General features: G+C 35.7%; 1 protein-coding gene across 3 annotated transcripts in view; it reads left to right on the forward strand.

Moving 5' to 3' along the window:
• MDGA2 (MAM domain containing glycosylphosphatidylinositol anchor 2) overlaps positions 1-23,978 on the forward strand; it is an 845,317-nt gene that overhangs the window by 807,078 nt on the left and 14,261 nt on the right. For all 3 annotated transcript variants that reach the window (XR_004384228.1, XR_004384229.1, XM_032871192.1), the window contains exon 15: positions 21,448-21,578. Coding sequence is in view for 1 of the 3 variants with exons in the window: in XM_032871192.1 (XP_032727083.1) it covers positions 21,448-21,578 (131 nt within the window). In the remaining 2 variants the exon portion in view is untranslated. The remainder of the gene's footprint in view (positions 1-21,447; positions 21,579-23,978) is intronic.

Below are 23,978 nucleotides of genomic sequence, written 5' to 3' on the forward strand. Positions count from 1 at the left end.
AACTTATTTATAGTCTTTATTTATCCAAGTACGTATGAACTTTACTACTTGCAGCAAAAACATTACTGTTTAATTATGAGGTTTTGTTCCAGTTCCTTCCAGAGACTGTCGTATAATATACAAGATACATATTTCTTTACCTATCCAAAATAAGACTAAATTCTGATGGTGAAGCCTCTAAGCTCACAGAGTTTGGACCAGGGATTGTGGATCTGCATCTAGCTGAAGAATAAGGAAATGCTTAGGGAGAGAGGAAAACATTTCTTTATGAAAGAAATGTACATTTTTGATAAACAGAGATAAACACAGGGAAGATTAAGGCAGTAATAATGAGGAAGTAAAATATGGGCCGTTAGGATTACATTAAGTGTTTTGATACAAATGAATAAAACTAAAAATATAAATATATAATTATTTAACTAATAAAATTGTGCACATGATCTGTTCTACTGCACTGTTTAAGTGAAGTAATCCCCTAAATCAGTTCATAAAAATGGGCATCACTGTTCATCTTTTACAGTAGAGAACACTGAACCTCAGAGTGTGTGTATGAATTGCAAGTGACCAGTTATGCTGGGGCGTAAACTCACGGCCAGCACTATTAACCAATGTTTTTCATAGTGGAGCATTAGGTGACAAATCTGGAAGGACAAATTTGTGCAGTCAAAAGTACCCTTAACATGAAGTCAGAAATCTGGGCAGGAACTCGGCTGTTAGCCCTCAGTCACTGTAGGAATTTAGAGAATTCCTTTAAATTGTCCGGATGGTGGCCTCCTCATCTGTAAAATGGGAATAATAATGTCTATTTCAGAAATTTGTAGTTCAAGTTAAATGAAGTAACCTATATAAAATCTCCTATCAGGTGGTAGATACTCATAATCTTAGGCTACTTTGAATCTCAAATAGCAGCAATAATAACAACAGTAAAGTAATAGCTAATGTTTATGGGCCAGGTCACTATTCCTAACACGTCATGGATTATTTCTTTCAATTTTCACAATAAACAGTAGTGCTCCTTAAAGTCATAATCCTATTTCATAGGTAGGGAAACTGATAACAGAGAATTTTACTTCACCGTACTTGTCGTAATGTTACAGCCAATAAATAGAGGAGCAGTACATAATACCAGTCTGGAAGCAGACACACAGTTTGACCATTTCTCCACTCTGTGAGGAGACTTACTGGAATGCCATAAAGTTTAGCTCATTTAGTGGTCAGGGGAAACATTACAGCTTTTGTGCAGACAACGTGCATGATGAGATCTTTGATGTGGGAAAACAGATTTTCTAGGAGTAGGTAAAATAATTGAAAAAAAAGAATATAGACTGGAAAAGCAGTTAGAAAGTTAGGACAGTGGTCATAGGTTGGTTCACTGCGGCCTAACCTATGAAAAGAAATCATAATCTCACAATGCCAAACCATCTTATTTATTGTGAGATGACAACTTTTTTACGAAGGTAGGAGTAGATCAACTCTAATTTGTCCCATTAGCTGCTGATGTATGTTTTATTTATTCTTTATTTTGAATATATTTCTTAGACTTCCTTTCTCTCCTTCCAGATTACCTTGGAAGAAGGCTTATTTTAAACTGGTTTTTAAAGGTTTGGTTTTTGTTTTTTGTTTTTTGACAGAAGGAGATCACAAGTAGGCAGAGAAGCAGTCAGAGAGAGAGGAGGAAGCAGGCTCCCTGCCGAGGAGAGAGCCCGATGCGGAGCTCGATCCCAGAACCCTGGGATCATGACCTGAGCCGAAGGCAGAGGCTTTAACCCACTGAGCCACGCAGGCACCCCTTAAATTGGTTTTTAAATAAATAATTCCAAGGTCAATATTTTGAATTACTTTAATGAGTAAAATATGCAGTTTCTGTTTTTATGAGGCTAGCCCCTTCTCAAAACTTCTGCATATTTATGTTGAGATCCAAGATAATTTTACTATACTTTTTAACTTCACACTTGTTATTCTTACCCTCTCTATTGTCAGCAAATGTGCAGCTGACTTCTGCTAGTTTTATCCGGATTGTTTCAGGAAGAAAGCAGATCTCCCTTTCTTCCATGTTCTCATACATCTGCCACTTTGATGCCTGTGTCATTTTTCTGTTTCATCAGGTGGTTGAAGTTTGTAGGTATCATATATGTCACTTGAGTCCCTGTCGGCAGGGCATGGTCATGCTGCTTATTAAAATCTAGGCAAAAACGCCTGCTCCAGACACTGACTCATCAATGAGGACCAGCTGAATGACCTCATTAGGGAGAGGTTGCCTATAGCTGAAACCTTCCCTCTTTGCAGATGTTACTCTAAGACACTCATTTATCTGCAAACCTGGGTGCATTTATAGTTACTAGTTTTACTAATCACATTCTCAGTTTGATTGATTCTCTTGGAAGTCCAGATTCAAAAGTGATTTGTTCTGAATTTCTAATAGCCTCATTGCAGTTGTTCCTTCTTGAGTAATCATACATGATCTCTGCTGTTTAAACTATGACTAGTGCTCAATGGATCATTGAGAAGAGTTATAATTTTTTAATACAAAAAATGGGCAATCAGTTATGCATTACTTAGAAAAGAGATTCCTCTTTGAAATAAAGTCAAATATGTTGTATTACTTATTGATCGCTATGTAAAAAGTTTCCCCCAAATTGTGTGGTTTGAAGGCAGAGGCTTAACCCACTGAGCCACCCAGGCACAAATTGTGTGGTCTGAAACAACAAACACTGACGTCTGAGAGTCTGTGGGTCAGGAATATAGGTGTGGCTGAGCTGAGAGACCTGTAGCTCAAGGTCTCCCATGAGGTTGTAAGCTGTCAGGCATGACTGCCCTCAAATCTGAAGACCCGACTTAGGGACGATATATTTTTAAGACTGCTTACTTGGTTTTTGGCAGGCCTCACTCCATCATAGTGTCAGACTAAGGACATTGATTTCTTGCTGGCCTTTGAATTCCTCTCAGCTCTCTCAGTTAGTTCCTCGGCATATGGACGTCTCTGGGACTAGCATGGCAGCAGGCTTCCTCCAAAGCAAGCAATCCAAGAGAGAGAGCAAATACATGCCTCTGGCTTTTAACTTCTGTCTTATTCTATTTCTTATAACAGCTGATGATTCCAACCCACACTTAATGGGAGGAAAGTACACAAGAGTGTTAATGCTAAGAGGTAGAAATCATTGGGAGGCATCTTAGCGTTTATTTGTCACATTGGTACAATTTCTTGCTAGTTAAATGTTTCATCAAAATTGAAGAAAAAATAAATGAAAACTACACTATGTCACCCTTAAACTATTGATTTATATGTAGATGATACAATATATAGCTATCTGATAATAGTATAAGATTATTTCAGCAATCCTGTAGCTACTAGCAGGCATTTTGATTCATGATTAATCAGTTGGATTTCTAATGTTCTTAAGAGGAATTGAACTTCATATGAGGTCAGCTGATATGACAAAAGCTTATTAAATTCAGTAAAAAATGTACTTCATTTATTTCTAGAAAGAATGTGAGATATAAGCATCATCATAACATATCAGGAAATTAAAGATAAAAATACAAAAAGCACTTATGAATACATCATTGAACTTGATAAGTATGATTTAGTAAAGTTGTGGCTCTAGAAAGCTAATTTCACTGTGGAACAAATGGGAAGCAAAGAAAAGGAGTACATTAATAGGATCTGTTCTCATGAATATCGAGGGTGGGGGAGAAGTGACCAAGTACAGAGATGTGGGGTTATAGAAGTACCTATTTTAAGAGGAAAAAATAATAGAATGGGAAGTTTTTAGATACAAAACTCAGAGCAAAGCAAGTTCCTTGAAGAGATGGAAATTGAGAATTCTAGTAGGAGAATTAGCCTTGAAGAGGGAATAATGTCATTTCCACTGAGGTGGGAAGAAAAGAATGAAGTAGAAATGTGGCTTTTGATGCATTGCTAGATGCAAGAATAGCAAACAGACTTGGAAGTTGATTTTTGAACAGTATCTGTTTCCTTCTATAAAATAAATGCAGCTCTTACGTGTTCAAAGCTACACAATTTCAGGAGAGCAATAAATGGAAGCAGAGACTGGTCAGTGATGTAGAGGTTATTGAAACATGTGGAGATCAGGATATCAGTCTTCAGTGTCTTGAAATGTGTTTTAGGATATAATGCTCAGTTTTAACGCTAATCGCTTCTTGGGTGTATTACTGAATTTCCCTGCTCACTGACTTCCTTGCTATCTCTTGGGCCCATTGTTTCTGGGGTAGAGATCATTGTCTAAAACCAGTAACATAAGGGTCTCAAGGATATACACCCCTCTGGCTTTTCCTTAGGGCAGTTGCATAGTCATACCAGCCATGCATGAAGTCCCTGAAAGTGAGCTGACTTGTATCTGGAGCCTTTTTTAAGACTCTATCTTTGTTCTGCTGAACTACATGAAACAAGGTCTCTCCCTATCACATGGTGCTCTGCAAATGTAAACATTTATTTACCCACTACATAAATCCTAATTAAGCAAATGAGTATTTTTTAAATCACATGGTAGAATAAGTGTTTCTTCCCCTCTTAAATCACCTAAATAACTCATAGTCTTCTTTCAGAAACAAACTCAGGGACATCGCTGAGATTTTTCCTCATCCTCTCACTCCTTTTGTTCCCATAACACCTGGTGCACATCTCTATCATAATAATTGTCCCCCAGACCTCTGCTAGACTCTAAGCTCCTTGAGAGCAGCAATGATGATTCCTTTCTGTTTGATCTTCTGAAACAATAAAGACTCCATATATTAAAAATAATAATAATTTACACTAGATATTTAAGCTTCTGAGTGTGCTAGAAGAAAAACAAAGCAAGGGAGTTAAAAGTACTGGTGTAGATTGGAAACGGAAGGTTGTTTCACCAAGACTTTATAGAATATATTGGGGGAAAAATAAAAATTAATCATTGACTTGATTTGTATTTGAGTCTAAGTGTTCTGGCAACTAAAGCCTAGAGGAAAGCAAAAATGTCACATATTTTTTAACGACTAATTCAAAGAGAAATTTATGTTTATCAAAGTACCCTTAGTAGTATAATGGGAAATGTCTTCATTTGGTACTTTTAGAAAGATATAAAACTTGATCAAATAAAAATTTTATATACTGACTGACCATAATACATTACAGGTCATGTTTTGAGCTACAGTATCAGGGTCTAGGTATGTCACTTTATGACTGACTAACAGAATACAGAAATAGAACTTAAGAAATCTATAATTAACTTCTAATTAAATTTATCTTAATAAAATATCTCAGGTTACTTTTTAGCAAGAGTGAATTAAAACTTTCTCAGTGCCGACATTCAAAATTTTTAAAATGGGGACTTTTATATAGAGAAGCAATGGTGATAAGCTTTTACATAGTTCTAGGAGTCTGATTTTTATTCTCATTTTGGTTAAAGACCATATTTCTTCTGTTTAGTAAAAAATGAAATATTCTTGCTTATATCCCAAATATGTTCTTCAAATAGGAAATCTGCTCACATTATTTTCCCTTGGAGTTAGACATTATAGGAAAGATAGTTTTAGCTTTTTTCAGTAAAGTCCTGTTTGTATTTAATACTGATAATGCCAGTATCGGTGTGAAAATAATGCTGTAGGTGGAAGACATTCATTGAGTAAATAGCTTTGTTGAATTAAGATGTATTTTTTTTGAATGGGGGGGGATAGAACCTAGCCATGATTTACAACCACTTATTGAAATGTGTTATTACACATACTTGTCGCAGACCCTCTAATAAGACCATAAGCAATATCTAGTGCACTTACCTTTTAAGTCTGTGTTTTGAACCACCAACAATCCCTAAATTTACTCTCCTCCTATTTATTTATTACTCAAACAATGAATAGTAGAAGCTGAGATGTTTAAATGAAATTAGTGATATGACAGAGAAAGGCTGGTATTTCAAAATATACAAGTCTAATTCTTAGTATAATAAAGAATATTATTTCATCAGTTGAATTAATGGTAACCAAATGGGTTGACTTGCTTTTGTTTCTCACCCAATGTACCAAACTTTTTAAACTAACTTTACTGAAAGTATAGATTTATAGTGATTATTTTTGGCCTTAGGTCTTGAATTCACTCATTTCTGTTCAACAGAATGAACTGCACATGCTGTGGGCTTAGTGGTATATAGGATTCTATAGAAAATAAGAAAGAATTATTGTAAAAGGTCTCTATCCACCAAATAATTTGTCATCACATTTAGGATAATAAATTACTGAATAAAATAAAAACCAGAAAGTAATAGTCATCAAAATGAATGGCAATCCTGTGCTATAATAGGTGAACAAGGAAGAGAACCCTGAAAACAGCAGTTAAAATAAGTTTTCTGTGGAAGTGAAAAAAATGCAAACCATCTGAACAAGTATTTATTAAGCAGAAAGCAAAGGTTACAAAATGTGAGAAGAGCCACATGTTAGGATGGAGAATAGTGCTCTTAACAGCAGCTAAAGGGAAATGTTGGAACCAGAGTGTCAGAGTCTACCTAAGGGATCTGACATATATCAGAGAAATAGAAAGCCTGATGAAGGCTATGTTTTAGGAAAATTCACTGGACACTAATGTTGAGATTCAACAGGATACAAGGCACGGTAATGACTAGAGAAAGTGAACTGATATTTTTTATTTAATGTATCATTGCAATTATATATTGAAAAATAAAAGCAGATACACATAGCCATTTCTGTCCAAGCAGAAATTAATGATTTTATGATTTTCCATTTTTGTCTGTGTGTATAAAACAAATGATGCTAACAATTACCTATCAATATACATAGCTATTGCCTGAAGCTAGGTAATTTGGGTATATCTTCTTCTTCCATGAAATGTGGAATACAAATTAATGTCCGTATTACTGATTAGAATAAAAATGTGATTCATGATCAAGTAATCCCTAGGCCTTAGAGTAAACCAAATTACAAATTAACTTCTATGAACTTGATAATTTCAAGTATCTGTAAGAAATATGTATGCACATTTTAGGACATATATGTGAGTTATTTATATAAAATATTTATATTAAATAGTTAAAAGTCAAATTATGTTAATGACAGTGAAAGAAGAGAACTAGGTAATAATAATTATAAATAATATTGATGCAAACTATATTATAGAGTAATTTCTGTGAAATCATGTGATTTCACAATGCCATAAATAACTCCAAAACTTTGGTCACTGCCCAAGAGATAATACAGCACTTCAGTCATTTAGACTTTCTAACCATGGTCCTTAACATGAGGTCAGTTCTCTCGAGGTCTTGTACCTGACTCTAGAAGGAGATGATCAAAAGATGAGAATTAGGAAACCAAAGGGAAGAAAAAGACAGTTAAATTTTGCTTAGCAACTTCAAACTTGTATCATGGGACTATGTAGCATTTGAAAATCCTTGGGGATGATTAAATTCTTACCTATTGATACTTGGTGCCTACTCAAGCATAAACACAGTGCCTCCAAGGACTTAAAATTACTTGTAACGGGTATGAACACAATCCATCATACTCACTCTGGAATTTTCTTACTATAATAATCTGCTGAATCAGCTTTGCTGAATCTAACTTCTCTTGCATTGCTTTATTCTGTTTCACAAGCTCTAATTTCATTGACCTAAATGCCCTGAACATGAATTTATATAACGGTTGTCATTGAATTCTCTCTTACAAACTTAAAATGCTGGGAACTTGCTTTAAAAAGGTTCTAAAGTCATTTATCTGTTAATATTGCTTTCAGCATAAAATAGATAAGTGAATCAATAGTTTGGATTCATGGATAATGGAGTATAATTAATACTAGGTGCATAAGAATAAGACGATTAAATTATAAGATATTTTAAGGAATTCATTTTAGTCAGTTAGACTTTAAGTATCTTTTTAAATAAGTTATGCTTGCCTTTTAAAATTAAATCCAGTCACACTTGACTATAGTTCATATAATCTATTCAAAAACAAATTCAAATCTAGGATAATCAGACCTGGCTTCTTTAGATCTAGGACAAATATTTTTCACATAGTATATATTCAATAAACATAATTCAAATAATTCAAGTTTGAATTTTTAATACATATATTAAAAGGAAATATTAGGGGCACCTGGGTAGCTCAATGGGTTAAAGCCTCTGCCTTCAGCTCAGTTCATGATCCCAGGGTCCTGGGATCGAGCCCCACATCAGGCTCTCTACTCAGCAGGGAGCCCTTTTCCACCTCTCTCTGCCTGCCTCTCTGCCTGTCAAATAAATAAATAAATAAAATCTTTAAAAAAAAGAATTATTAATTAAAAATATAAACATGATCACAGGGAAAGCATACTCCCTGAGGAAAAAATATATTGGATCCTGATATTATAACTTACCATTATTGATATAATAATGGAAAGTCATATAGATAGATATAGATAGGTATAAGTGTGTATTTTATTAAAGTATCTATTTTTTAAATTTTTTTTTAATTTTATTTTTTATAAACATATATTTTTTTTCCCCAGGGGTACAGGTCTGTGAATCGCCAGGTTTACACACTTCCCCGCACTCATCATAGCACATACCCTCCCCAATGTCCATAATAACCCCACCCCCCCAACCCCCCTCCCCCCAGCAACCCTCAGTTTGTTTTGTGAGATTAAGAGTCACTTATGGTTTATCTCCCTCCCAATCCCATCTTGCTTCATTTACTCTTCTCCTACCCCCTTAACCCCCCATGTTGCATCTCCTCTCCCTCATATCAGGGAGATCATATGATAGTTGTCTTTCTCCTATTGACTTATTTCGCTAAGCATGATACCCTCTAGTTCCATCCACGTCGTCGCAAATGGCAAGATTTCATTTCTTTTGATGGCTGCATAGTATTCCATTGTGTATATATACCACATCTTCTTTATCCATTCGTCTGTTGATGGACATCTAGGTTCTTTCCATAGTTTGGCTATTGTAGACATTGTTGCTATAAACATTCGGGTGCATGTGCACCTTCGGATCCCTACGTTTGTATCTTTAGGGTAAATACCCAGCAGTGCAATTGCTGGGTCATAGGTTAGTTCTATTTTCAACATTTTGAGGAACCTCCATGCTGTTTTCCAGAGTGGTTGCACCAGCTTGCATTCCCACCAACAGTGTAGGAGGGTTCCCCTTTCTCTGCATCCTCGCCAGCATCTGTCATTTGCTGACTTGTTAATTTTAGCCATTCTGACTGGTGTGAGGTGGTATCTCATTGTGGTTTTGATTTGTATTTCCCTGATGCCGAGTGATATGGAACACTTTTTCATGTGTCTGTTGGCCATCTGGATGTCTTCTTTGCAGAAATGTCTGTTCATGTCTTCTGCCCATTTCTTGATTGGATTATTTGTTCTTTGGGTGTTGAGATTGCTAAGTTCTTTATAGATTCTGGACACTAGCCCTTTATCTGATATGTCGTTTGCAAATATCTTCTCCCATTCTGTCAGTTGTCTTTTGGTTTTGTGAACTGTTTCCTTTGCTGTGCAAAAGCTTTTGATCTTGATAAAATTGCAATAGTTCATTTTTGCCCTTGCTTCCCTTACCTTTGGCGATGTTCCTAGGAAGATGTTGCTGCGGCTGAGGTCGAAGAGGTTGCTGCCTGTGTTCTCCTCAAGGATTTTGATGGATTCCTTTCTCACATTGAGGTCCTTCATCCATTTTGAGTCTATTTTCATGTGTGGTGTAAGGAAATGATCCAATTTCATTTTTCTGCATGTGGCTGTCCAATTTTCCCAACACCATTTATTGAAGAGGCTGTCTTTTTTCCACTGGACATTCTTTCCTGCTTTGTCGAAGATTAGTTGACCATAGAGTTGAGGGTCTATTTCTGGGCTCTCTATTCTGTTCCATTGATCTATGTGTCTGTTTTTGTGCCAGTACCATGCTGTCTTGATGACGACAGCTTTGTAGTAGAGCTTGAAGTCTGGAATGGTGATGCCACCAACTTTGGCTTTCTTTTTCAATATTCCTTTGGCTATTCGAGGTCTTTTCTGGTTCCACATAAATTTTAGGATTATTTGTTCCATTTCTTTGAAAAAAATGGATGGTATTTTGATAGGGATTGCATTAAATGTGTAGATTGCTTTAGGTAGCATAGACATTTTCACAATATTTATTCTTCCAATCCAGGAGCATGGAACATTTTTCCATTTCTTTGTGTCTTCCTCAATTTCTTTCATGAGTACTTTATAGTTTTCTGTGTATAGATTATTAATCTCTTTGGTTAGGTTTATTCCTAGATATCTTATAGTTTTGGGTGCAATTGTAAATGGGATTGACTCCTTAATTTCTCTTTCTTCTGTCTTGTTGGTGTAGAGAAATGCAACTGATTTCTGTGCATTGATTTTATATCCTGACACTTTACTGAATTCCTGTACAAGTTCTAGCAGTTTTGGAATGGAGTCTTTTGGGTTTTCCACATATAGTATCATATCATCTGCGAAGAGTGATAGTTTGACTTCTTCTTTGCCGATTTGGATGCCTTTAATTTCTTTTTGTTGTCTGATTGCTGAGGCTAGGACTTCTAGTACTATGTTGAATAGCAGTTCCTGACCTTAGCGGAAATGCTTTCAGTTTTTCTCCATTGAGAATGATATTTGCGATGGGTTTTTCATAGATGGCTTTGATAATATTGAGGTATGTGCCCTCTATCCCTACACTTTGAAGAGTTTTGATCAGGAAGGCATGCTATACTTTGTCAAATGCTTTTTCAGCATCTATTGAGAGTATCACATGGTTCTTGTTCTTTCTTTTATTAATGTGTGGTATCACATGGATTGATTTGCGGATGTTGAACCAACCTTGCAGCCCTGGAATAAATCCCACTTGGTAATGGTGAATAATCCTTTTAATGTACTGTTGAATCCTATTGGCTAGTATTTTGGTGAGAATTTTCGCATCTGTGTTCATCAAGGATATTGGTCTGTAGTTCTCTTTTTTGATGGGATCCTTGTCTGGTTTTGGGATCAAGGTGATGCTGGCCTCATAAAATGAGTTTGGAAGTTTTCCTTCCATTTCTATTTTAGGAACAGTTTCAGGAGAATAGGAATTAGTTCTTCCTTAAATGTTTGGTAGAATTCCCCCGGGAAGCCGTCTGGCCCTGGGCTTTTGTTTGTTTGGAGATTTTTGATGACTGCTTCAATCTCCTTACAGGTTATGGGTCTGTTCAGGCTTTCTATTTCTTCCTGGTTCAGTTGTGGTAGTTTATATGTCTCTAGGAATGCATCCATTTCTTCCAGATTGTCAAATTTGTTGGCATAGAGTTGCTCATAATATGTTCTTATGATTGTCTGTATTTCTTTGGTGTTAGTTGTGATCTCTCCTCTTTCATTCATGATTTTATTTATTTGGGTCCTTTCTTTTTTTCTTTTTAATAAGTCTGGCCAGGGGTTTATCAATCTTATTAATTCTTTCAAAGAACCAGCTCCTAGTTTCGTTGATCTGTTCTATTGTTTTTTTGGTTTCTATTTAATTGATTTCTGCTCTGATCTTTATGATTTCTCTTCTCCTGCTGGGTTTAGGGTTTCTTTCTTGTTCTTTCTCCAGCTCCTTTAGGTGTAGGGTTAGTTTGTGTACCTGAGACCTTTCTTGTTTCTTGAGAAAGGCTTGTACCGCTATATATTTTCCTCTCAGGACTGCCTTTGTTGTGTCCCACAGATTTTGAACCGTTGTGTTTTCATTATCATTTGTTTCCATGAATTTTTTCAATTCTTCTTTAATTTCCTGGTTGACCCATTCATTCTTTAGAAGGATGCTGTTTAGTCTCATGTATTTGGGTTCTTTCCAAATTTCCTCTTGTGATTGAGTTCTAGCTTCAGAGCATTGTGGTCTGAAAATATGCAGGGAATGATCCCAATCTTTTGATACCGGTTGAGACCTGATTTAGGACCGAGGATGTGATCTATTCTGGAGAATGTTCCATGGGCACTAGAGAAGAATGTGTATTCTGTTGCTTTGGGATGAAATGTTCTGAATATATCTGTGATATCCATCTGGTCCAGTGTGTCATTTAAGGCCTTTATTTCCTTGTTGATCTTTTGCTTGGATGATCTGTCCATTTCAGTGAGGGGAGTGTTAAAGTCCCCTACTATTATTGTATTATTGTTGATGTGTTTCTTTGATTTTGTTATTAATTGGTTTATATAGTTGGCTGCTCCCACGTTAGGGGCATAGATATTGACAATTGTTAGATCTTCTTGTTGGACAGATCCTTTGAGTATGATATAGTGTCCTTCCTCATCTCTTATTATAGTCTTTGGCTTAAAATCTAATTGATCTGATATAAGGATTGCCACTCCTGCTTTCTTCTGATGTCCATTAGCATAGTAAATTCTTTTCCACCCCCTCACTTTAAATCTGAAGGTGTCTTCGGGTTTCAAATGAGATTCTTGTAGGCAACATATAGATGGGTTTTGTTTTTTTATCCATTCTGATACCCTGTGTCTTTTGATTGGGGCATTTAGCCCATTAACATTCAGGGTAACTATTGAGAGATATGAATTTAGTGCCATTGTATTGCCTGTAAGGTGACTGTTATTGTATATTGTTTCTGTTCCTTTCTGATCTACTTTTAGGCTCTCTCTTTGCTTAGAGGACCCCTTTCAATATTTCCTGTAGAGCTGGTTTGGTGTTTACAAATTCTTTCAGTTTTTGTTTGTCCTGGAAGCTTTTAATCTCTCCTTCTATTTTCAATGATAGCCTAGCTGGATACAGTATTCTTGGCTGCATGTTTTTCTCGTTTAGTACTCTGAATATATCATGCCAGCTCTTTCTGGCCTGCCAGGTCTCTGTGGATAAGTCTGTTGCCAATCTAATATTTTTACCATTGTATGTTACAGACTTCTTTTCCCGGGCTGCTTTCAGGATTTTCTCTTTGTCACTAAGACTTGTAAATTTGACTATTAGGTGACGGGGTTGGACCTATTCTTATTGATTTTGAGGGTGGTTCTCTGAACCTCCTGGATTTTGACGCTTGTTCCCTTTTCCATATTGGGGAAATTCTCTTCAATAATTCTCTCCAATATACCTTCTGCTCCCCTCTCTCTTTCTTCTTCTGGAATCCCAATTATTCTAATGTTGTTTCGTCTTATGGTGTCACTTATCTCTCGAATTCTGCCCTCGTGGTCCAGTAGCTGTTTGTCCCTCTTTTGCTCAGCTTCTTTATTCTCTGTCATTTGGTCTTCTATATCGCTAATTCTTTCTTCTGCCTCATTTATCCTAGCAGTGAGAGCCTCCATTTTTGATTGCACCTCATTAATAGCTTTTTTTATTTCAACTTGATTAGATTTTAGTTCTTTTATTTCTCCTGAAAGGGCTTTTATATCTCCCGAGAGGGTTTCTCTAATATCTTCCATGCCTTTTTCGAGCCCGGCTAGAACCTTGAGAATCGTCATTCTGAACTCTAGATCTGACATATTACCAATGTCTGTATTGATTAGGTCCCTAGCCTTTGGTACTTCCTCTTGTTCTTTTTTTTGTGGTGAATTTTTCCTCCTTGTCATTTTGTCCAGATAAGAGTATATGAAGGAACAAGTAAAATACTAAAAGTGTGGCAACAACCCCAGGAAAATATGCTTTAGCCAAATCAGAAGAGATCCTAAATCGTGAGGGGGGAGGGAAGGGGATATAAAGAGGTTCAGAAAGAAAAAAAGAAAAAGAAAAAAAAAGAAAAAGAAAAAAGAAAAAAGAAACAAATAAAAAAAGAAAACCAATAATGAAAAAATATAAAAAAAGGAAAAAATATATATATATAATAGATAAACTAGTTAAAAAATGTTAAAAAAGAAAAGGGTAAAAGTTAAAAAAATTTAGCAGAAGAAGAGAAAAAAAAATTGAAAAAGAAAAAAAAATTAAATTAACTGCAAGGCTAAAGAATCATGGGGAGAAAGCCATGAGTTCCGTGCTTTGCTTTCTCCTCCTCTCGAATTCCGCTGCTCTCCTTGGTATTGAAACTGCACTCCTTGGTAGGTGAACTTGGTCCTGGCTGGGTTTCTTGTTGATCTTCTGGGGGAGGGGCCTGTTGTAGTGATTCTCAAGTGTCTTTGCCCCAGGCGGAGTTGCACCGCCTTTACCAGGGGCCGGCTGAGTAATACGCTTGGGTTTGCTTTCGGGAGCTTTTGTTCCCTGAGCGCTTTCCGTAGAGTTCCAGAGGACGGGAATGAAGATGGCGGCCTCCCAGTCTCCAGCCCAGAGGAGCTGAGAGTCTGGGGCCCCACTCCTCAGTGCGCCCTCAGAGAACAGCGCCCAATTGCTCCCGTCACCCTGGCCTCCGGCCGCGCTCCGAGCTGACGGAGCCTGAGACTGGTTCAAGGTAAGCCCGAGCTGTGAGCTCACTCCTCGGCTCTGTCTCTGTAGCTGGCTTCCCGGTTCTAATACCTGTAAGCTCTGCGACACTCAGACACCCCCGATCCTTCTGTGACCCTGCGGGACCTGAGGCCACGCTGACCCCGCGTGCACTTCACCCCAGTTAAGCCTCTGGAGCGATGTCCCTCAGCGGAACAGACTTTTAAAAGTCCTGATTTTGTGCTCCGTTGCTCTGCCGCTTGCCGGGAGCCGGCCCCTCCCCCCGCAGTCTATCTTCCCGTCGTTTTGTATTCACTTCTCCGCCAGTCCTACCTTTCAGAAAGTGGTTGATTTTCTGTTTCTAGAATTGCTGTTCTTCTTCTCTTTGATCTCCTGTTGGATTTGTAGGTGTTTGCAATCTTCAGATAAGCTATCTAGCTGATCTCCCGCTACCTGAAGTAGTCTCAGCTGCTACTTCTCCGCCATCTTGACTCCTCCTATTTTTTTAAATTTTTATTTTGTTTTTTATTATTGCTTCTTTTTTTATAATTTTATTTTTTTCAGCATAACAAAGTATCTATTTTCTATTTTAAGTAAATTCTGAAAGACATAATATATGCAACTTTTTTGGCCCAATTACAACTAATCTAAAAAGTGTTATTTTATTAACATTTGACACAAATTTCCATGTATTGATTCATTGATGGGATTGATTCCTGTCACTTCAATTAAAATAATTGGTGGTAATTCATTCCCTGCCATCTGTTTACATTAACACCTCATAGTTGCATTTACCTCACAGTTAAATTTACCTCACATCTACTGGTAACTTTTAAAGTACAGAAAAATGTGAACTCCCTTCATAGCTTAGAGAGAGCATCCTTCATTCTTTTCATGCAAGATATCAAGGACTTCTACTAGAAAGAGAAGCTAGGTCTTACATTTAAGAAATTTAAAAAAATGATAACTGATATTTTCCTTTCTGGAAAGGCAGTTCAGTTAGATAAATCAGTTGAGATTGTCACAGCTCCACCCAATCAGTTACCGCTAATATAGCCAGAGGCTGTGGCAGACACAGGCCATGGAATAGATGAGAAGGTCCTTTTCTATCTAATGGACATACAGACTGTTTCTTCAAATAATGTCAGAAAGATGTATGCTTACACCACTTTGTGAGTCCAGTGACAACTAAGGGGTTCAGAAAGTATTATAACTTTATTTAATGTTTAACATAATTTGTTATTTACTTGGGTTTGATTTCATTGAATCCCTCCCTGTTGTGGATTATGTTCAAAAATAGAATGCAGTTACATCACACAGAAATATGTCCTGCAGTGGCTTTTCCTTTTGGCACAAGTTTGCCTTTCTGATGTACAAGATTCCAGGACCAACGGGGCAAAATAAATTGAGCCACACTGAATATTTAAAAAGGAAAATAGAAAGATAGATTCAGAAAGCTACTTCTTACCACAGTGGATCACTGAGCACAATGGGAAAGTCCCAGAAAGTTCAACTCTTAAATGGCTCAAAGACATGAATGTTTTTCCACTATTCTCAGATTGCTGAATCTTGATATAGTAGTGAATCTCACATTAACCTGTTCTGTAGCTTTAGATCTTATAGGAGAAGCTAACAAAATCCACACCTATCCTGTGGATATAAAAGAAGCCCCATAAAATTGTTTGGGGAAAAATGTCACAAGATTACTTAGTATTATTTAAGGATGAATAAAGAGGATTAAATAAGAGAGAAAGAGAGATTGAAAAACTAAGGCTCTACTGAGGATTCCATAGAAAAAAGCAAAGCTAACATGCACATAGTAAAGGAAGCACATACTACTGAAAAAAAACTTACAGTTCAGGTGAAAGTAAAATTTATTCTGTATAAGCTTTATAGCTTCCAACAAATTCATAAGAATGTGAACTTTATTAAACAATAAAAAATAAGAATGATACAACTGATGAATTTGAAAAAAAGGACCTGAATAAAAGATTAAAATAAGGGGGAGCTTTATGAGATCAGACAGGAATGTAGCATCACAATTAATAGCCAAGTAAAGATGACATTCGAAACAAGAGAACAAAATCCATACTATTAAATTAAAATCAGTACTATGGAGGACAAACCTGAGATTCTTTCTTATACTGAAGGGGAAAAAAATACAAGAAAGTAGATTCTGAAGTAAAAGTGAACAAGCAACAGGATAAAACAAACAAAAAAAAAAAGCTGGAGAACATTATGTATACATATGCATGTATTATCCCTAAATATAATACTAGCAAAAGGAATTAACATAATAAAAGAGTACTAGTCCATTACCAAATAAAATTGATTCCTGTAATACAATCCTAGTTCCACATTAAGAAGCACACTAGTACAATCTACTGTATCAATAGAGAAATAGAGAAATATTATTGGACTATCTTGATAGATAATAGTAAAACACAGTGAGGACTAGGATGAAACATGATGTACAGTTTACATACTTTAACTCATTTTAATTTTCACCAAAAGCTTATGTTAGTTATTATGATCATCATCACTTGTGTGATGAGGAAATCGAAGCAGAGAGATTAAGAGACTAAACCGAAGTCAGCCAGCTAGTGACAGGTGATGTTAGGAATGCAGGGGGTTTTGTTATTGTTTTAAAAAGTACATATTTGGGGCACCTGGTGGCTCAGTGGGTTAAGCCTCTGCCTTCGGCTCAGGTCATGATCTCGGGGTCCTGGGATCAAGCCCCACATCGGGCCCTCTGCTCTACTTCCCCCTCTCTCTCTACCTGCCTGCTTGTGATCTCTCTGTCAAATAAATAAATGAAATCTTTAAAAGGAAAAAAAAGCATGTATTCATATTTATGTGTTTGTGCCTAATATGAATATGTGTGCTTATGTGTAAAGAATTAGATAAAATTGCTCTAAAAATCTGAAGGATGAACTACTCTATACCATATAATTGTACATATCTTGATATACATTTAAAAAAATGACTAAAGCGACATATACCAAAATATTAAGGAGGCCACCCTTGAGAGACCAATTAAATAGTGATTTTTATATTGTTTTTCCTGTTTTGCAATGTTTATGTGCAATATTCACATAAACCAATGTATATATTATATGGAAGATAGATATAGATTTTAATAATAACATTATTATCTGCAAAAGTTATCAAAATAAGACTGTCTTGAAGCCACACAGTAGTTACCGGCTCCAGATAAATCCTACTGCTATAAACAACTATTAAAATGGGTTAAAGAGAGTAAGTAATGGTTTTCAGAAAATGGAAGAGGCAGGGCAAGACTGAGATCTGTGAAAATGAGGTAATGTCTACAGGAGCCTTCCTCTGCCTGAGAATAATTTCCTGGTCCTAACATAGAGCTCTTGAATTCAAGCAGAACATGGAGGTGCCACTGAGTTCAGGAGGCAGAGATGAGAGTACTGGGCAGCTAAAGTAGTTAGAATCTGTTAATCAGGGTAAAAGAAAGGAGGTATGCTGAGTTGACTCTAGCAACTTCTATAGGGTTCCACATGTCTTTGCCTAAAGGCTAAGTTATACTCATATAATAGTTAAAAAAAAAAAACCCAAGGTTTACAATATAGCAACATATTGTTTTGTGGACTTGACAACAGAACAGAGATGGGCAGGTCAAAGAGTCCTGGAGGAAGAACAGTAGGGAATATTGAAGTTGAAGCCATTTTAGAGTGAAGAGATATCCTAACAGCCTCTGACAACATGAAAAAAAAAAACAAAAAAACAAAAAACCAGGCTCTCCCTTAGGGTGACGCCCTGAACAACTGACCTTTCCTTTAAAAGCCCAAGTCTAAGCCCCAACAAGATCCACAGTAGAGACAGATTTGAAGGTTGATTCCCACAGAGTTAAGGAAATTCGGGTGACAATTTGGGCTTTTCACAGGTCTGCAGTGTTACTATAAAACCAAGCCGATCTATACAAGTTTAACATGATGAGTCAGTAATTGAATAGCCTGTTAGAACAAAACTGCCTTCTTAGAATGATTATAAAGCTAAATCTCCATAATGTAATGTCTACAATGCCCATTATTTAGTGAAAATCACCAGATAGACAAAGAAACAGAAAATGTGATCCACAGTCAATCAAAGAGTAAAAAATCAACCCATAAAAATGAAACTGAAGAGGACCAAACATTAGACTTAGCAGATAAAAACTTGAAAAAAAAAAGGTATTTTAAATATGTTCAATGACATTAGAGTAAATATATTGCAAGAATCATAGAAAATAGAATCTTTATAATTGGACAGATAGTGAAGTCTAGCAAAGAAAGAGAAATTTTACAAAAGAGCCAAATAAGATTTGTACCATTAAGTAGTAGACAAGACATGAAGAATTTACTGGAGAAACTTAACATATTGCACAAGGAAAAAAAATAGATAATAAACTTGAAGATAGACAAAATTTTCCAACCTGAAAAATGAAGGGAAAATGTTGGAGAAAAATGAACACAGCCTCTGGTAAAAGAATATCAAATTGCATAACATATATATATGATTGGAGTCTGAAAAAGTAGAAGAAATAGATGAGGCAGAAATAAAAGGAAAGCTAAGAGGTTCAGCAAACCCTATATAAGATATTTAGGCACACTATAATCAAACTACTGCAAACCAAAGATAAGGAAAAATGCTCAAAAGCAGCCTGAAGGAGAAAAGAAAAAAAAAAAAAAACAACCTCATACAGAAGGGAAAAAGATAAAATGATGGCTGACTTCACATTAGAAACCGTGATATAGAGAAGAAAATAGAACAACATTCAAGTGCTTAGGGAAAAATTGGAAGAATTTTAAGTCTCACAAAAACATGAGTGAAATGAAGTTATTTTTATATAAACAAATCTGTGAAACTTTGTCTCCAGCAAATCACCGCTACAAAAAGTGCTAAAGGATGTCCTTCAGGCCAAAGGGACATGGTGCTAGATTGTAACTCATATCTACAGGTAGAAATGAATACCATCAAAAATGGTAAATAAGTGGAAAATTTTAAATCTGTATGTTCTTATAATTTGTATAAAATACATCTGACTATTCACTGTAAGGTGAGGTTATATTTTAGGCAAAGGTAAAAAGATACAATTACTTCTAAAAATAGAAAGAAGACAGGTAAATTATTTATACTGTTGTAAGATTATTCATGTTGAAGTAAGATAGCGAATATAAAGTATCAGCTTTGAAAAGAAAAGAGGGAGGTCATAGTAAAACATGTATGCTGTATGATTTGTGAGCATGAAGGAGGAAATACTGACTATAATTAGACTATGAAAAGTTATGAGTGCCTCTTGTTAACCCTGAAACAACTGCTAAAACACAATTAAAAAGAGACATTTAAAAATCAGTACAAGAAATGAAACCTTAAAAAAAAAAAAAAAACAACTGAAAAGAAAGAAGGGAAGGAGCCACAAAGGAATAAAAAGCAGAGGGGACAAGCAGAGAACAAAAAAACTAGTACACTTAATTCCAAATATATAAAAAACTACAGTAACTATGACCTAAATACTAAAATTAAAAAAACAAACACAATATGTCAATGAATATAACAGAAATTATGCTGAGGAAAAGTAGCCAGACACACAAAAAAACTTACTGCATAATTGCATTAATTGGAAATTCTAGAAAAGGCAAAAATCATCAGTTAGTCAAGAAAGTCTTATCAATAGTTGCCTGGCAAAGGAACAAGGGTATGAAGATTAACTACAAAGGAAAGTGAGGGAGCTTTCTGGGAAGATGGAAATTTTCTATATCTTGACCGAGTAATGCTTACCCTGCAGTATATACCAGTCAAAAGTTTATTGACCTATACATTTAAAATGATATAATTTTATTGCATGTAAATTATATATCAATAAAATTTTTTTAGGGGCGCCTAGGTGGCTCAGTGGGTTAAAGCCTCTGCCTTCCGCTCAGGTCATGATCCCAGGGTCCTGGGATCGAGCCCCACATGGGGCTCTCTGCTTAGCAGGGAGCCTGCTTTCTCCTCTCTCTCTCTCTCTCTCTCTCTGTCTGCCACTCTGCCTATTTGTGATCTCTGTCTCTCAGATAAATAAATAAAATCTTTTAAAAAAATAAAAATAATAAAAATAAATAAAAATAAATAAATTTTTAAAGTGTATCAAAATACTGATTGCTTAATGATCAATATATCAGACTTTAACTCTGTGGGTTCAAGTTTTGCCTCTGCTATTTACTTACTGTATGAACTGGGCAAGTTACTTAACCATTCAAAGTTTTCTCTATAATAGTGCTTCATAGGATCTGGAGTACATGTTCAACATATATCGTGTTGTATTAACATCATCAGCATCACGACTATTTTTACTATGTGCAGAACTGAAACTGTTGAAAAGAGGTATATCAAATCATGAGACAAACGTATTCTCATTTTATCTTCAAATAATTCTTTTAGAAGAGAAAAGAGACTTGGTTAAAAAGTAAATTGAAAAGGAAATGCTAACTTGTAATATAGGACAGGGAATTTAGAGTCAGACTGCACAAGTCACTCGATACACACAGGCTATATTAGTTTCCTGTCACTGCTGTTAACAAATAAGTTACCACAGGCTGTGTGGCTTAAACAACACAAATGCATTATCTTATAGTTCTAGAAGACAGAAATCCAAAATGAGTATCAGGGGGCTAAAAAGGTGTCAGCGGGGCTAGGTCCTTCTGAAGGCTCTAGGGAAGAATACATTCCTAGCTTCTAGTGGCTACCTATATTTGGCTTGTGGCTCCTTTCTACATCTTCAAAACCATCCACAAAGTCTCTTCTTTTTCTTTCACATGACCTTCTTCTCTCCTGTATAAATCTCCTGCCTCCATTTTATAAAGATACATGGGGTTACATTTAAGACCCTCCGTGATAATCTAGAATAATCTGCCCCCCCATCTCAAGATACTTAATTTGGTCACATCTGCAAAGCTGCTTCTATCATATAAAATAACATTCACAGATTCTAGGGATTAGGACACAATCATCTTTGGAGGTCTTCTAAATGTCATAAAAGCAAAATTAGAAATGAGAGTGGAAGAAAGGAAGAGACATTAGCATTCTGAGAAATTTTATTTTTAACAGTTTGAAAGTGTTAGGTCAAGGAGAAACAAATGTAAAACAAAAAAGAATATACAAAATAAAATGTCATTGTTATTTTTAGGTGTTCTAAATGTTTATCTGCGTTTGAAAGGGCAGACAACAATAGAGAATCCACTGTGGTCTTCAAGTGGGAATAAAGGACAGCGGTGGAATGAGGCTCATGTTAATATATATCCAATCACTTCATTTCAGGTAAGAAAAGAACAATCATTTTTGTGAAATGATTGCTGCACATGAGCATAAAGTTAAAGGCAGAACTTGAACAAACATAAGAATATGGAGGTTTAGAAATTCTGTGATATGGGCATCACAAAATGACAGTATTAAGTTTTTCTTTAGTTCCAAAGCTGTTTTATGAAGAGAAAATTCCCCTTTTCTTTATTGATTAAAATCTATCAAATAATATGTTTGAATAATAGTCTTTCAAAATCCAAATGACTTGCTAGGAGAAAATGTAAGCCATTTCTGTAAAATCACATGTGTATATTTTGTTTACTGAAGATAAATAACATAGGTTCTTATAATAATGGAAACTGGATAGTCATGCTCAATTAATCTATTTTAATTTTACTTGATGGAATTTTACATACTTTAGCAAAATGTGTCTCCCTGAGGTGATGTCATTTTAGTGATTTATCATTTTGATGACCAAAGTCAGAGAACTTTGAAGAAGTTCTTTTTCTTTGTTTTGATATAGAGAAGTAAGGGTAAATTGAATTAAGAAAGTTAGCTGCAAGTATATAATAGAAATTTTAATGACTAAAAATGGCTACTATGGCTTGAGACAATATTTCACAAAACTATTTCAGTAGAGAAAATAATGTAGTTTTAGTGATTTTATTAGCTATATATAGTATGTGTATTTTATATACACAGGTTGGGTGTTTTTTTCTACCATCAATTTCTTCAATGTACTTCAAGACATACACACACACACACAATAAGTACTTAAGACAATAGTTCTATTACTGTTTTCTTCAGGATACTCCTTTATTGCCATAGACATCAATTTAATAACTGAGCACTTTCAAGACAATCACTTATTACCATAATGAACAGTTCAATAAATACTTTTTGAGCTACTCCTGTGTGCCAGGAACATTGCTAGGTTGAGGATCTAAAAATGATTGTTTACCTCAGATTAGTAGAAATATACACGTAAACACTTACATCGCATACTGTAAACATTGCAGTAATAGAGGTGTGCACAAGGTTCTGAGAACACGCAACCAATGAGAAGAGTATAGAAGAAAGTCAAGTAAAACTTGTGAAACCAGAGCCAAGGAGGGGGATTGCAAAGCAGAGAAAGAGCTAATATTAATACTGCAGCAGAGTTTAGAGTAAACAGACACCGATGTACCATAGGATTTGCCTGAGAAACAGAAAAACTTTTATCTGCAATTTGGTACCTAAAGAGAAATCAGACTGAAGTGAGCAGAGGTTAAGGAACCTATGGTGCTTGGGTAATGGGGGGGTCATTGGAAGATTTTTCTCTGGGGATGACAGGGTACAGTGGTCATGTTGCTGACTCAAAGAGGTAAAACTGGATTGGCAAACCAGTTAGGACTTGTAAAGTTCACATAAAAGATGTTGAAGGGACAAACTAAGGAAGTAGTATAAAGAAAAAAGGATGATTTCAAGATATACTTAGGTGTAAAAACCAGCAGAACATTTTTTGTTGTTGTTATGTTAGAAATTTGGGAAGCAGCCATAAATGACTTAAAAGTCTCTAACTAGGGAATCTGGGGTAATGCTTGTGCTACACATTACCTTACATAACAAAGGAAAAGAGACAAACTTCAGAGATAAATATAATTACTTCTGTTTTGGACATGTTGATAAGATGCCTATGGAATATCCTTTTAAAAATGTGGAGGTTGTTGTATATGTTGATCTGAAGCTTTGGGGACATGGACATTCGTGAGTCATTGGAGTGTATATGCTACCTAGAAATGTGGAAGTGGTTGATATTTCCAAGGGAAAGTGTACATATGTGAACAGTGATTAAATGATGGAATCATACAGAACACTAATCAATAATATGAACTATGGGAGAAGAGCTCAATCCTAAGTAGTATTTTTCAGTATGTTTTAGAGTTAAAGAGAAGGAGATCAGGAAAGTTTGGTGCCCATAGAATTTAAAGACAGTGATACTCAAACAGTAAAGCAAACTGAGTCCAGTGGGCTGGTCATTACAGAGAGTATCTGTTCTTGAGAGATTTGCATAAGGTAGTAAGGAAATTAGGAACAGCACCCAAAACTAAAATTATTCACTACACTGAACCTGGGTGGTTCATTCGGTTAAGCATCTGCCTTCTGCTTTGGTCATGATCCCAGAATCCTGGGATCGAGCCCCATGTTGGGCTCCCTACTCAGCCATGAGTTTGCTTCTCCCTCTGCTCCTCTCCCACTGCTCATGCACTCTCTTATTCTCTCTCTCAAATAAATAAATAAATGAAATCTTTAAAAAATTATTCACTACTCAGAATTAATAGAATGATCTACAAGCAGATATTAAATTATTATATTTCTGCAAATAGTTATTTTATTCTATTTTTTTCATAGAAAAAGCATTAATTTTATTTTGTTCAT

This window comes from Lontra canadensis, unplaced genomic scaffold (genome assembly GCF_010015895.1).
Source record: "Lontra canadensis isolate GAN:19392208 unplaced genomic scaffold, GSC_riverotter_1.0 scaffold42, whole genome shotgun sequence".
Classification (NCBI taxonomy): domain Eukaryota; kingdom Metazoa; phylum Chordata; class Mammalia; order Carnivora; family Mustelidae; genus Lontra; species Lontra canadensis.